The following is a 14,789-nucleotide window of genomic DNA, read 5'->3' on the forward strand; positions in this document are numbered from 1 at the left end:
ATTTCTGAGTGCTGAGCCAGGAGTAACCCCTGAGTGCTGCTGAGTGTGGCCCAACAACTAATCAATTAATCAATACATTAAAGAAGTTAAAAAAAAATAACATGGAAAATTAAACTTTTTTTTTTCAGAGAGTTCTGGAAGAGAATCAAGAACATTATCATGTAGTTCAAAAATTTCTTATTCTAGGAGACATTGATGGTAAGATAGTTCATTTTCTTCTGAATTAATTCTTTTTCTTAGGTAATTTTGTGAGATTATCAAAATAATGTGTTACATCTTTTAGAAATGAGATAATGTTTTAATAGTATTATAGAAATATCGTGATCTTCTTTTGATTTTTATCCCTGTTCAATTTTTGCTTTGATGATTTGTAGGTTTAATGGATGAATTTAGCAAATGGCTTTCCAAAAGCAGAAAGAATCTACCTGCACACCTCCTCCGCTTCATGACTCACCTCATTTTGTTTTTCCGTGCTCTGGGACTGCAGACGAAAGTAAATAAAGATGAATAATTTGCCTTTCCGTAAAGCATGCATCAGGAGGACAGATGCACTACTGTACTTTTGTTGTTTTCTAGAAATGGATGACAAAGGTCAGAAGTCTCTGTCTCTTCGCATATGGTCACCCAGTAACTCACTCTGTAGGTGACCTTTTAGGGTTCTAATCTGTGGCAGATGAATGAACATTGACAGTTTCCTATTTTATAAATTTGTAGCTTATGGGGCTGGAGAGATAGCACAGTGGTGAGGCATTTGCCTTGCACACAGCCAACCCAGGACAGACCCGGCTTCAGTTCCTGGTATCCCAAAAGGTCTCCCGAGCCTGCCAGGACAATTTCTGAGTGTAGAGCCAGGAGTAGCCCCTGACCGCCCCCCAGGTGCAGCGCAAAAACAAACAAACAAAAATTTATAGCTTTAAATATGAGTAAATCTGCTCTAATCAACCACTTAATCTAACTGAACCACACTAAGTTTTGTATGAAATTTTTAAAATTTTTTTTTCTTGTTTTTTGGACCACACCCCGCGGTGCTCAGGGGTTACTCCTTGCTGTCTGCTCAGAAATTGCTCCTGGTGGGCGCAGGGACGCCGGTATTCGAACCAGTCACCTTAGGTCCTGGATCAGCTGCTTGCAAGGCAAACGCCACTGTGCTATCTCTCTGGCCCCTAAGTTTTCTTTCTTGAAAACATTTGGCAAGTTGTACCTGTAGAAAGCAGAATAATACACCTGATGTATGGTTGAACTCTGGAATAAGGATCTAGAGTTCATTTTACCAGCTTCTAGCTGTGCAAGTATATTTCTAAGTAAATAAAACTTTCATAGATCTTAGTGTCATCCGTGTAACATGTGAACAATAATTGTAAATATCCACAAAGAATTATCACATGGTCAGATAATGCAGTATAGGAACTTCCCTAAGCACTTGGCCTGCCATGTAGTTATAGATTGATAGTCAAATATCAAAATTTTATGTTGCTTAGTAGTAGAATTTTATTACATATGTTTGCTATGCACAATACAATTAATTGAATTGTATTTTTTTTTCCTATGAAGGAAGACGTTTCCATTCAAGTTTTAAAAACATACATACAGGTAAAATCTTAAAATTCGCCTTTTTTATTATTTTAAAGAAAGCAAAAGTCAGAATGATAATTATTTAATATCCAGTGAAAAGAATATAATCAGAACCCATAAGAGAGTTCTAATCATACGTCCACTTTGGGGATAAATTCAAAATAATCCTGTTTAGCAGATTCATGTCCTGCATATGTTGAGATGATGATGATAGCATTCTAAAAATCACTGCTGTTCTACAACTTTGTCTTTTTCTATTCCTTAGCTTTTAATAAATGAGAAGCATACAAATCTCATAGCATTTTATACCTGTCACTTGCCACAAGACTTAGCTATTGCCCAGTATGCATTATTTTTGGAAGGTGTTACAGAATTTGAACAGCGTCACCATTGCCTGGAACTGGCTAAAGAAGCAGGTAAAGATAACTAAAAACTTTATCTTAAAATGTATTATAATGAACAAATTACAATTTTGGGATTAATGACATTCTTCTGTAGAAATCTTGTTTTTCTTGAGAAAAAAAAAAAAGGAAAAATTTCTGTTTAAGAAATAACACATGGGGGCCGGGCGGTGGTGCTGGAGGTAAGGTGCCTGCCTTGCCTGCGCTAGCCTAGGACGGACCGCTGTTCGATCCCCCGGCGTCCCATATGGTCCCCCAAGAAGCCAGGAGCAACTTCTGAGCGCATAGCCAGGAGTAACCCCTGAGCGTCACAGGGTGTGGCCCAAAAACCAAAAAAAAAAAAAAAAAAAAAGAAATAACACATGGGGGGCCCGGAGAGATACACAGTGGCGTTTGCCTTGCAAGCAGCCGATCCAGGACCAAAGGTGGTTGGTTCGAATCCCGGTGTCCCATATGGTCCCCCGTGCCTGCCAGGAGCTATTTCTGAGCAGACAGCCAGGAGTAACCCCTGAGCAACACCGGGTGTGGCCCCCCCCCCCCAAGGAAAAAAAAAAAACCAAAACAAGAAATAACACATGGGACCGGAGAGATAGCATGGAGGTAAGGCGTTTGCCTTTCATGTAGAAGGTCATCGGTTCAAACCCGGCTTCCCAATCCCAGTGTCCCGTATGGTCCCCCGTGCCTGCCAGGAGCAATTTCTGAGCATGGAGCCAGGAGTAACCCCTGAGCACTGCTGGGTGTGACCCAAAAACCACAAAAAAAAAAAAGAAAAGAAAAGAAAAGAAGAAGAAATAACACAGAGAAATTAGGATACTGGGGTAGGCATGGGATTCCCTTGCATACAACCAATTTGGACCCAGCACCTCATATCATTCTTTGAGTACTGCCAGGAGTGATTCCTGAGCATAGCCAGCCAGTTGTGGCTCAAAACTGAAAATGAGGTGTCGGAGAGATAGCATGGTGGTAGGGCATTTGCCTTGCATGCAGAAGGACGGTGGTTTGAATCCTGGCATCCTGTACGGTCCCCCCCCCCCCCCCCCCGAGCCTGCCAGGAGTGATTTCTGAGCGTAGATCCAGGAGGAACCCCTGAGAGCTGCCAGGTGTGACCCAAAAACAAAAAACAAAACAAAAAAAGAAAGCAAAAATTCTTATTGGAAATCATGTGAGACATACTTCCAATTTTGGAATTTTACTCATATCTACATTTCATTTTTTTGTTTGTTTGTTTTTTTGTTTTTGATTTGGGGTCACACCTGGCAGCACTCAGGGGTTACTCCTGGCTCTACGCTCAGAAATCGCCCCTGCCAGGCACAGGGACCATATGGGATGCTGGGATTCGAACCACTGTCCTTCTGCATGAAAGGCCTTACCTCCATGCTTTCTCTCCAGCCCCACATTTTATATTTTTTAAAACTTGTTACTATTTACAAAATTATTGTGAATGTATTGATTTAAACAATTACAGATGTTTTTTCTATTTAAAAATTCTTTAGATTTGGATATTGCATCTATAACAAAGACTGTAGTTGAGAATACTCGAAAGAAAGATGATGGTGAATTCACTCACCATGACCTGGCCCCAGCCCTTGATACTGGAACTACTGAGGTAATGGGAAGGAAGGGGTTTATTCTGTATAATGTCTAGTGATCTTGATACTGTTCTTTGGGGAATTTCTACCTTAAAATACTCTGACTCAACCCGAGCAATAGCACTTGACTTGAACACAGCTGACCTGGGTTTAACCCTGGTGTTCCATATGATCCCCCAATTCCCACCAGGAATGATAAGCGCAGAACCAGGAGTAATCCCTGAACATTGCCAGGTGTGGCCCAACCACCAATCTTCCTTCCCCCCCCAAAAAGTACTCTTGACTCTCAACTGGAGAGGATACAGGAATTAAGGTGCTTGCATTGACACAGATTCAAATTAAGCACGACATATGGTTCCCCTAAATACACGAGTAAGCCCTGAGCTCAGAAGTAAGTTCAAGGTGTGGTCTTATTCTACTCCTCCCCCATAAAAGGAAAGGCATGTCACGCCAAAACTTTTAAATTATAAAAATTGGTAGCAAATGAAGGCTGTTTGAAGAGATTGCTAGTGCTAGTATCATCTTAAAAGGAGGCTTCTTTAATATTAAAAACAACAACAGAATATTGCATTAGTTTTACTTATCAGGTTATGTACTGGATACTTGATTTATCTACTCACGTAGCATTCTTATTCTTTCCGGAAATTTTATCTGAGAGGGAAAAATTAGGAACGAAATGGTAGTTTGTTTTGTTTTTGTTTTGTTTTGTGGGGGTTTTTTGTTTGTTTGTTTTTTGGGTCACGCCCGGCAGCGCTCAGGGGTTACTCCTGGCTCTATGCTCAGAAAATCAACCCTGGCAGGCACAAAGGACCATATGGGATGCCGGGATTCGAACCACCGTCCTTCTGCATTCAAGGCAAATGCCTTAACTCCATGCTATCTCTTCGGCCCCTGAAGTGGTAATTTAAAGGTGTCAAACTTTGGGAGGGTTTGGATTCATAAGTTGTGACTGGGAAGTAAAATTTATAATTCCAGGGGCCGGGAAGGTGGCGCTAGAGGTAAGGTGTCTGCCTTACAAGCGCTAGCGTAGGACGGACCGCGGTTCGATCCCCCGGCGTCCCATATGGTCTCCCCAAGCCAGGGGCGATTTCTGAGCTCATAGCCAGGAGTAACCCCTGAGTGTCAAACGGGTGTGGCCCAAAAACCAAAAAAAAAATTTATAATTCCAGGGGCTGAAATGGTAGCACAGTGCGGGAGGTTGCTTGCCTTGCACGTGGCCAGCCCAGGTTTGATCCCCATTATCCTATATGTTCCCCCAACCTCCACCAGGAATGATCCCTAAGCACAGAGCAAAGAGTAACCAATGAGCACTGCCGGGGATGGCCCAAAAACCAAAAAATAAATAAAATTTATAATTCTAGGTTAATAAGCCATTAATTGATCATTAAAGTAAGTAGTTTGTTCCTTATAATGGAAATTGGGGCATATAGATACTTTTATGATTTTGTGTAGCTTGAAGGAAAATAATATGAATATCACTAGAAATGCAGATACAGATTTGTTCTACTAATTTGCAAAGCACCTTAAGAAAAAAGTCAAAATAAGTTTTGTTTTTTTTTTTACATGAATAGGAGGACCGTTTAAAGATTGATGTGATTGATTGGTTAGTATTTGATCCAGCACAGAGAGCGGAAGCTTTAAAACAAGGCAATGCAATAATGAGGAAATTCCTAGGTATGCTACATCTTTTTGTTATATTTTATTTTAACGTTTTTGTTCAAATCCAGATATAGTAGAACTTGTTTATCATGTTGTTGTTGTTCTATTTCTTTCATTTCTTGAGTAGGGGTAATAAAATAGTCTTTTTTTTTTTGGTTTTTGGGCCACACCCTGTGACGCTCAGGGGTTACTCCTGGCTATGCGCTCAGAAGTTGCTCCTGGCTTCTTTTTTTTTTTTTTTTTTTTTTTTTTTTTTTTTTTTTTGGTTTTTGGGCCACACCCGGTAACGCTCAGGGGTTACTCCTGGCTATGTGCTCAGAAGTCGCTCCTGGCTTGGGGGACCATATGGGACGCCGGGGGATCGAACCGCGGTCCGTCTCCTAGGCTAGCGCAGGTAAGGCAGGCACCTTACCTCCAGCGCCACCGCCCGGCCCCTGCTCCTGGCTTCTTGGGGGACCATATGGGACGCTGGGGGATCGAACCGCGGTCCGTCCTAGGCTAGCGCAGGCACCTTACCTCCAGCGCCACCGCCCGGCCCCATAAAATAGTCTTAATAGCAAGTGTGGTATATATGGCATTGAATTTCCTATCACAATCAATTTTACATATAATCTCAGTGCTTTATAAAATGTAATTGCTTTTTTGAGTTATATAAAAGTGGCCAGAAAGAGTTGCTTAGTGGACCGAGCACATGTTTTCCATGCAGGCGTCCTGGGCTCAATTCCTGCTACCACAAGAAGCAGTGCCATAGCATAGTTAAGTATGACCCCCACACAGATAAAACAAAAGTTTAAAAGTGTATATATAAGGAGGGGCCGAGAGATAGCATGGAGGTAGGGTGTCCCTGGCATCCCTTATGGTCGGTCCCCTGAGCCTGTCGGGAGCGATTTCTGAGCATAGAGCCAGGAGTAACCCCTGCGTGCTGCCAGGTGTGAATCAAAAACCAAAAAAAAAAAGAAAAGTATAAGTAGGCCAGAGGGAGATGTGCTTGTCTTTGTGCGGTCTAGGTTTGATCGCCCGCACAAGGAGTATGACCCCAAACGAAACAAAAAGTGTGTGTCTATATCCTTTTGTGCCATCATTGAATAAAAGAATTTGACCATTAGGTAAAAAAGATCACAGAGACACTTAATAGAAGTTATAAAGCTTCATATCTATGACGATGTGGCGTAGTTACAGCTCACAGTGCAAGTTATGAATCAATGATTTTATTTTACTTTTCGGGTAAAATCAGACATCTATACATATTGAAAAGCTAATATATCTTTTTCACAGCAACCAAAAAGCATGAAGCAGCAAAAGAAGTGTTTGTAAAAATTCCTCAGGATTCAATAGCAGAAATTTATAATCAGTGGGAAGAACAAGGAATGGAAAGTCCACTTCCTGCTGAAGATGATAATGCCATCAGAGAACATTTGTGCATTAGAGCTTATTTGGTGAGTTGTCAAGTATGAAATGTATCTATGTCATAGTTTTTTTCTGATTAATCCTGAGACTTTGAGCTATGTTTCCAGAATGGTGATTAAATTGTTGTAACAGTTGTGATTTCCGTACTGACACTGGTGCTGAGTCACCCACCAAGGGCACACTGAAACCATGACTGGTCTTTACTGAGTTCGGCCTCTACTCCACGCTAACCTCGCCTAGTCAGTCTCACGGAGAGTGCGGTGTCTAAAACTCATTTTTTCTTAAAATTCTTTGACTACAGGCCCAGAGAGATAGCACAGCGGTGTTTGCCTTGCAAGCAGCCGATCCAAGGACCAAAGGTGGTTGGTTCGAAACCCGGTGTCCCATATGATCCCCCGTGCCTGCCAGGAGCTATTTCTGAGCAGACAGCCAGGAGTCACCCCTGAGCACCGCCGGGTATGGCCCAAAAACCAAAAGAAAAAAAAAAAAATTCTTTGACTACTTGGCAGAACTTCAGTATTTCTGCTTGTGGCAGTAACTGAGATAAACTAGATTATTCATTGATCAAATTTGAACTGGGGAGATAGCACACAGGGCTGGAACACATGCCTTGCATGTACAAAGCTCTAAGTTGAGTCCCTGATTCCATTTGCCAGAGAACACCATGAGGTGTATGTAGCCCTGGCGTCCTGGTACCACATCAAAGGGTGAGGCCCTGAATCACCAAGCTTGCACAACTGGGCCCAGTATTGCCAGGAGGGGCCACTGGACTTTGAGCACTTTTAGGAATCCCCACAAGTAACGAAGAGCTAATTACTTTGGCTAGATTGTGTTTTCTCCCTATTCAACACAAGTAGTGGATGGAGAGATTCCTCAACGGATTGAGCACATTCTTTGCTTTCCTGTGAAAAAACCCTGTCTGGGTTTGATCCCAGGACACCATATGGTCCCCCTAGCACTGCTGAAACTGGCCCACAAACCAAAATAGGCAATACAAATAAATATGCATACATCACAGAACGAGAGATTCCAAGATACATTTATCATCAGAATGCTGAAGAGAAATACGTACCAGGAAACAGTATAAATCCATGTTTTATATATTTGTATTTAATGCTGTACATTTGTTTGGCAGGACCTTTATTCACATTTGCATTTTTTGTGCATGCAAAAGTAAACAATGTAAGTGGAGTTGACTCAAAAGGCTGTATGGTGGAGGGGTTTGGTTTTTGGTTTTGGGGTCATACCTGGTGGCGCTCAGGGGTTACTCCTGGCTCTCTGCTCAGAAATCTCTCCTGGCAGACTCCGGGGACCATATGAGATACCAGGATTTGAATCACTGTCCTTTTGTATGCAAGGCAAACGCCCTATCTCCATGCTATCTCTCTAGCCCCTGTTAACTTTTTTTTGTTTTTTTTTGAGAACTTAAACTTTTTGTTCATGTTTTAGGGCCACATCAGGCCGTACTTGTGCAAATTTCAGCTCAGTTCTTTGTTTTCATTGTTTTTTAAATCCACACCCAGCCATGTTCAGGAATTATTTCTTGTTCTGTTCAGGAATCTTTCTTGGTGGACTTGGGGGACCATATGGGGTGTTAGAGATTGAACTTGGGTTCAACCAGGTGTAAGGCAATTTCCCTGCCCATAGTACTCTGGCACCTCCGCTCAGTTCTTTTTTTTTTTTTTTTTTTTTTTTTTTTTTTTTTTTTTAGTTTTTGGGCCACACCCGGTGACGCTCAGGGGTTACTCCTGGCTATGCACTCAGACGTCACTCCTGGCTTGGGGGACCATATGGGACACCGGGGGATCGAACCGCGGTCCGTCCTAGGCTAGCGTAGGCAAGGCAGGCACCTTACCTCTAGCGCCACCGCCCGGCTTCCGCTCAGTTCTTGGAAGTTACTTCGACAGTGCTGGGTGACCACAGTGCTAGGGACTAAACCCAGCTCTCCTCCACCCATAGCATGCACTTCAGACCATTGAGCGCGCTATCTCCCCATCTTTTGTAAGATTCTGTACTTTACATTTTAGGAAGCCCATGAAACTTTTAACGAGTGGTTTAAGCATATGAATTCAGCTCCACAAAAACCTACTTTGACACCTCAAGCATCTTTTACTGAGAAAGTGGCTCATGAGCACAAAGAAAAGAAATATGAAGTAAGTTGACTATAAATGAATTCTCTGTTGCATCTTAGCGATACTGTGCATGTATTTTCCAGTTAAGAGACAGGATTTATTGTGGTATGGTGGGCTGGGGTGAAGGGCCCAGACGGGAGGGACATGCCTCTGAGGCACTCAGTAGTGCAGTAGCTGCCAACAATACCGTATATTTAAAAAGATCATTTCTTTCAATATCATCTTACTACTATAATAGTGATCTTTCTGTTAATGTTACTTCGTAAAAAGACCATCTGTTCCTTTTCTATAGCCTATTGATGTGAATAGTACTTTCAGTAACACAAGTGTTTGTTTATGAAGGTAGCATTGTAGCTTTGTTTAACTGCCATCTGTTAAAATTTACTTTCGTTACGGCTCACTGAATGTCAGCTCTTTAGAATGATGTTCCAGATAAATTTTCCTCTCTGTAGTGCGCACCTTTTTTTTAATATATTTTTTATTTAAGTAACATGATCATAGTTGGGTTACAGTCACAAACAGAACACGCCCCCCCTTCACCAGTGTAACATTCCTCCCTCCCCCCAATGCACACATTTTTTTATTTCACCATATCGCTTATGTACCTTATGTTGTTTTTACAGATGGATTACAGTATTTGGAAAGGGCATTTGGATGCCCTAACTGCTGATGTGAAGGAAAAAATGTACAACGTCTTGTTATTTGTTGATGGAGGATGGATGGTAGATGTTAGAGAAGTAAGTTGTATACCTTATTTCTAACAAAAAGCAAAATAATAATAGAAAAACATGATTGGCTTTTAAAAAAATGTTCTGAATAAGTTATCTATATATCTTATATATATAAAAACTTTGTACTTCAAATTTAACATTCTAGGGCTGTAGTGGTAGGGCACTTGCCTTGGCATGCAGCTGATCCAGGTTTAGTTCCAAGTATCCCATATGACCTCTCAAGCCCCGTCAAGAGTGGTCCCTCAGGCCCGGAGAGATAGCACAGCGGTGTTTGCCTTGCAAGCAGCCGATCCAGGACCAAAGGTGGTTGGTTCAAATCCCGGTGTCCCATATGGTCCCCTGTGCCTGCCAGGAGCTATTTCTGAGCAGACAGCCAGGAGTAACCCCTGAGCACCTCCGGGTGTGGCCCAAAAACCAAAAAAAAAAAAAAAAAAAAAAGTGGTCTCTCAACACAGAGTCAGGAGTAAGCACTGAGCATAGCTGGAGGTGGCACCAAAACAAGATTTGTGAAATCTGGGCTAGAAAGACTGTAAAGCAGGACTTGCTTTCTCCCCAGTTGACACAGGTTTCATCCCTGCGGCCCCATATGGTCCTCCAAGCCCTCCAGGAGTAAAGCCTGAGTGTTAGAGCCAGAAATAAGCCCTGGGCACTGCCAGGTTTCCGTAGACTAGAAAGAGCAAAGAAAGGTTTAGTAAATCCTTTAGCTTGTACTTGTTGCATTTTGGTTTTGTTTTAGGTTTTCCTTTTTGTCGTTTTTATCTTTTCAATGAAAGTATTTAGCTTAAAATTGTTAAAGTGGCTTTTTTATGTCCGTCTGTAGGATGCCGAAGAAGACCCTGAAAGAACCCATCAGATGATTTTATTGAGAAAACTTTGTCTCCCGATGCTCTGCTTTCTGCTTCACACTATATTGCATAGTACTGGTCAATATCAGGAATGCCTGCAGTTAGCAGATATGGTATCCTCTGAGCGACACAAACTATACCTGGTAAGTTCCAGAGCTGGGACAGTTTTAGGTTTTAACGATTTCATAAATCTAGTAATAAATGTAGAAAATCGGGCCTGGAGAGATAGCACAGCGGCGTTTGCCTTGCAAGCAGCCGATCCAGGACCAAAGGTGGTTGGTTCGAGTCCCGGTGTCCCATATGGTCCCCGTGCCTGCCAGGAGCTATTTCTGAGCAGACAGCCAGGAGTAACCCCTGAGCACCGCCGGGTGTGGCCCAAAAACCAAAATAAATAAATAAATAAATAAATAAATAAATAAATCAAAGAAATGTAGAAAATCTACTTTTGTTAGATGTGTTGACGTTTTTTAGATTTTAGACTTTCTTAAAGTCATGGTGCAGTTACCTGTGCTTTCCCCCCAAAATATGCACGTTTTCTTAAGCAGTTAAGAGGCAGATAGATGGGCTGAAAGAATTTGCTTTGAAATTAACCGGCCATGCTATTTACACAGATCGTTCGTTACAGAAATCTGTAAGGAATGTTTTTTTGCTGCTTTTGGCTTTTAAGTGATGTTTTTGATGCTGGGATTGAATCCACAGTTTTACTTACTCTACCACTGAGCTAGCTACATACCTAGCCAAAGAAGAATTTCTTTTTGTAGAAAGCTAATCAGTTAATGTTGTTAACCGAATAAGTTCATCTTCTTTATTTTTATTCTTTTCTTTAAAATCAGGTGTTTTCTAAGGAAGAACTAAGAAAATTACTACAGAAGTTAAGAGAATCCTCTCTAATGCTCCTTAACCAAGGACTGGATCCTTTAGGATATGAAATTCAGTCATAATTCATCTACTGTGTAATCTCACTTCAGGATAAATGAAGTTTTTTGTAAAATATATACATTTGTAATTACTGGGATTTTATTTTACATTATCTTGGGGTAAAGCATTTATAAAATTCAGACAGAATTTTGTACTTTTCAGAATACAGTGGTGACCCTTTAAAAATGAATGTATTATATCAGTATTTCTGTTTATAAATAAAATTATGTAAAGAATAAAATGTTTTGTACTAAATCATCTCTTTACTTTGTAATAAGTTAAATTTCTTGGGTCAGAGAAAGAGTTTAAAGAGCAGAGTTCATACTTTGCATGCAGGGGACCTAGATTTAAGCCCTTGGCACCTCACTAATAAAACATACAGGATCTGTGTATTAAAAGCCATACTATGCAGGCTGGAACACAGCAGTAGAACATTTGCCTTGCAAATCAATCTGGGTTCGATCCCTGGCATCCCATATGGTCCCCTGTACCTGCCAGGAGTGACTTTTTTTTTTTTTGCCACACCCATTTGATGCTCAGGGGTTACTCCTGGCTAAGCGCTCAGAAATTGCCCCTGGCTTGGGGGGGGGGGGGTAATCGAACCGTGGTCCTTCCTTGGCTAGTGCTTGCAAGGCAGACACCTTACCTCTAGTGCCACCTCTCCGACCCCAGGAGCGACTTCTGAGCACAGAGCCAAGAGTAACTCCTGAACATCATCGGGTGTGGCCCAAAACAAGCAAACAAAAACTACCATGCTGATTGAAAAAAAGTAGAGGAAAATCAATGGGGGAGATATCAAGTTCATTAATTGGAACACTCAACATAGTAAAAGATATCATTGTTCTTCCCAAATTGGTATATGGAGGTTTGGCTTTGTTTTGGGGTCACACCCAGCATTACTTGGGTTTACTCCTGGCTCTGTGTTTAGGAGTTATTCCTGGAGGGGCTTAGGAAACTCTGGTGTGCCGGGGACTAAAGTATGGTTGGCGCATGCAAGGGTAATGCTCTACCATCAATCCTCCCCAGTATACAGTTTTAACACAGTGGCTCCCAAAACTCTAAGAAAACAGATCGACTTAATTCTCTTAGATCTATCTGATGGTGGTAGTGTAGCTAGGTGGGAGAGAGTCCTTATCTTTCTTTCTTTGGGGTCCACACCTAGTGTTTCTCAGGTTATTCCAGTTCTTTGCTCAGAAATTACTCCTGGCAGGCTTGAAGGGGCCATATGGGCTGCAGGAATAGAACCATGGTCAGCTTTGTACAATTAAATAAAACTTGATGGGGCCCGAGAGATAGCATGGAGGTAAGGCATTTGCCTTGCATGCAGAAGGGCGTTCGAATCCCAGCATCCCATATGGTCCCCAAGCCTGCCAGGAGTGATTTCTGAGCGCAGAGCCAAGAGTAACCCCTGAGTACTGCTGGGTGTGACCCAAAAACCAAAAAAGATTAAAATAAAACTTGCTCAGGGGGCCGGGCGGTGGCGCTGGAGGTAAGGTGCCTGCCTTGCCTGCGCTAGCCTAGGATGGACCGCGGTTCGATCCCCCGGCGTCCCATATGGTCCCCCAAGAAGCCAGGAGCAACTTCTGAGTGCATAGCCAGGAGTAACCCCTGAGCGTCACAGGGTGTGGCCCAAAAACCAAAAAAAAAAAAAAAAAACTTGCTCAGGTATAGGGAGTACAGATGTATTTGCCTTGCACATAGCTAACACAGATTTGATGGCCAGCACCACATGGTCCCCTGAGCACCCCTGGGTGTGACTCCAAAACAAACCTCACCCCCCCCCAAATGTGCTCATCAAAGACACCATGAAGAAAGTAAGTAAAAGGTCAAGGTGTAGCTCTAGTAGCTTTCTTTTTTTTTTTGTTTTTTTTTTTGTTTGTTTTTTTTGGGCCACACCAGGTGATGCTCAGGGGGTTACTCCTGGCTATGCACTTAGAAATTGCTCCTGGCTTGGGGGACCATATGGGACACTGGGGGATTGAACCACAGTTCTTCCTAGGCTAGCACCGTAAGGCAGATGCCTTACCTCTGGTCTACAGCTCTGGCCCCTCTAGTAGCATTTAATGGGTTTGATCTCCAGTTTTGTTTGTTTGGTTTTTTGTTTTTTGGGCCACATCTTGGTTAAAGGTTGGCCCAGAGTGATAGCACAGTGGATAAAGCATATGCCTTGTACATAGCTGACCTGGGTTTCATCCTAGGCATCCATCATAAATGGTTCCCCACCCCCTAGCCTGCCAAGAGTAATTCTTTTTTTTTGGGAGGGGGTCATTCGGCAATGCTCAGGGGTTACTCCTAGCTCTACACTCAGAAATCGCTCCTGGCAGGCTCAGGGGACCATATGGGACACTGGGACTCGAACCACCATCCTGTATGCAAGGCAAATACCCTACCTCCAGGCTATCTCTCAGGCTCCAAGAGTAATTTCTTTTGATTTTTTGCTTTGTGTTTTTTGTTTGGGGCCACACCCGACAGTGCTCAGGGATTACTTCGGGCTCTGTGCTCAGAAATCACTCCTGACAGGCTCGGGGAACCAAATGAAGTGCCAAGTATCGAACCCAGGTCGGCCACATGTAAGGCAAACACCCTACCTGCTGTGCTATTGTTTCAGCGCCCAGGAATAATTGCTTTTTTTTTTTTTTTTTTGGTTTTTGGGTCACACCCGACATCGCTCAGGGGGTTACTCCTGGCTCTATGCTCAGAAATCGCTCCTTGCAGGCACGGGGGACCATATGGGACGCCCGGATTCGAACCGATGACCTTCTGCATGAAAGGCAAATGCCTTACCCTCCATGCTATCTCTCCGGCCCCCAGGAATAATTTCTGAGTGCAGAGCCAGGAGTAACCCCTGAGCACCACAAACCTAGTAGAATTCCAGAAGATTGCCATGGCAACAGAAATACGATTTGCTATAATGGGATTTATTGCCTTATGAAATTGATCCATATCCTTATTAATAACTGCTGGTGGTGGCTATTCATGAAGAAATGAGACTTTGAAAAGTTCATAGAATAAACATTTTTTTGTATGTGTGTGTGGTTTTTGGGTCACACCCGGCAGTGCTCAGGGGTTATTCCTGGCTCCATGCTCAGAAATTGCTCCTGTAGGGCCCGGAGAGATAGCACAGCGGCATTTGCCTTGCAAGCAGCCGATCCAGGACCAAAGGTGGTTGGTTCGAATCCCGGTGTCCCATAGGGTCCCCCGTGCCTGCCAGGAGCTATTTCTGAGCAGACAGCCAGGAGTAACCCCTGAGCACCGCCGGGTGTGGCCCAGAAACCGAAAAAAAAAAAAAAAAAAGAAAGAAAGAAACAAGCCAGGCAGGACCAGGAGTAGCCTCTGAGCGTCATTGGGTGTAGCTTAAAAAAACAAAAATTAATTAATTAATTAATTAATAAAAGATTCAGCAGGCCAGGAGTAACCCTTGAGTGTCATCGGATGTGACCCAAAAAAGCAAAAACAAACGAATGAATGAATGAATGAATGAATGAATGAATGAATAATAAGCAAGCAAGGCTGGCAGGCCAGGCTAACTACCGCG

At 42.6% G+C, this 14,789-nt stretch overlaps 1 protein-coding gene across 1 annotated transcript in view; it reads left to right on the forward strand.

The window, feature by feature from the left end:
- NUP107 (nucleoporin 107) overlaps nt 1-11,509 on the forward strand; it is a 46,786-nt gene extending 35,277 nt beyond the window's left edge. The window contains exons 18-28 of the mRNA XM_049782741.1: nt 129-198; nt 375-493; nt 1,552-1,590; nt 1,838-1,988; nt 3,467-3,579; nt 5,134-5,236; nt 6,497-6,657; nt 8,656-8,781; nt 9,384-9,497; nt 10,312-10,479; nt 11,170-11,509. Coding sequence (XP_049638698.1) covers nt 129-198; nt 375-493; nt 1,552-1,590; nt 1,838-1,988; nt 3,467-3,579; nt 5,134-5,236; nt 6,497-6,657; nt 8,656-8,781; nt 9,384-9,497; nt 10,312-10,479; nt 11,170-11,277 — 1,272 coding nt within the window. The 3' untranslated portion in view covers nt 11,278-11,509. The remainder of the gene's footprint in view (nt 1-128; nt 199-374; nt 494-1,551; nt 1,591-1,837; nt 1,989-3,466; nt 3,580-5,133; nt 5,237-6,496; nt 6,658-8,655; nt 8,782-9,383; nt 9,498-10,311; nt 10,480-11,169) is intronic.
- Nucleotides 11,510-14,789: the final 3,280 nt, after the last annotated feature.

This window comes from Suncus etruscus, chromosome 11 (assembly GCF_024139225.1).
Source record: "Suncus etruscus isolate mSunEtr1 chromosome 11, mSunEtr1.pri.cur, whole genome shotgun sequence".
Lineage (NCBI taxonomy): Eukaryota > Metazoa > Chordata > Mammalia > Eulipotyphla > Soricidae > Suncus > Suncus etruscus.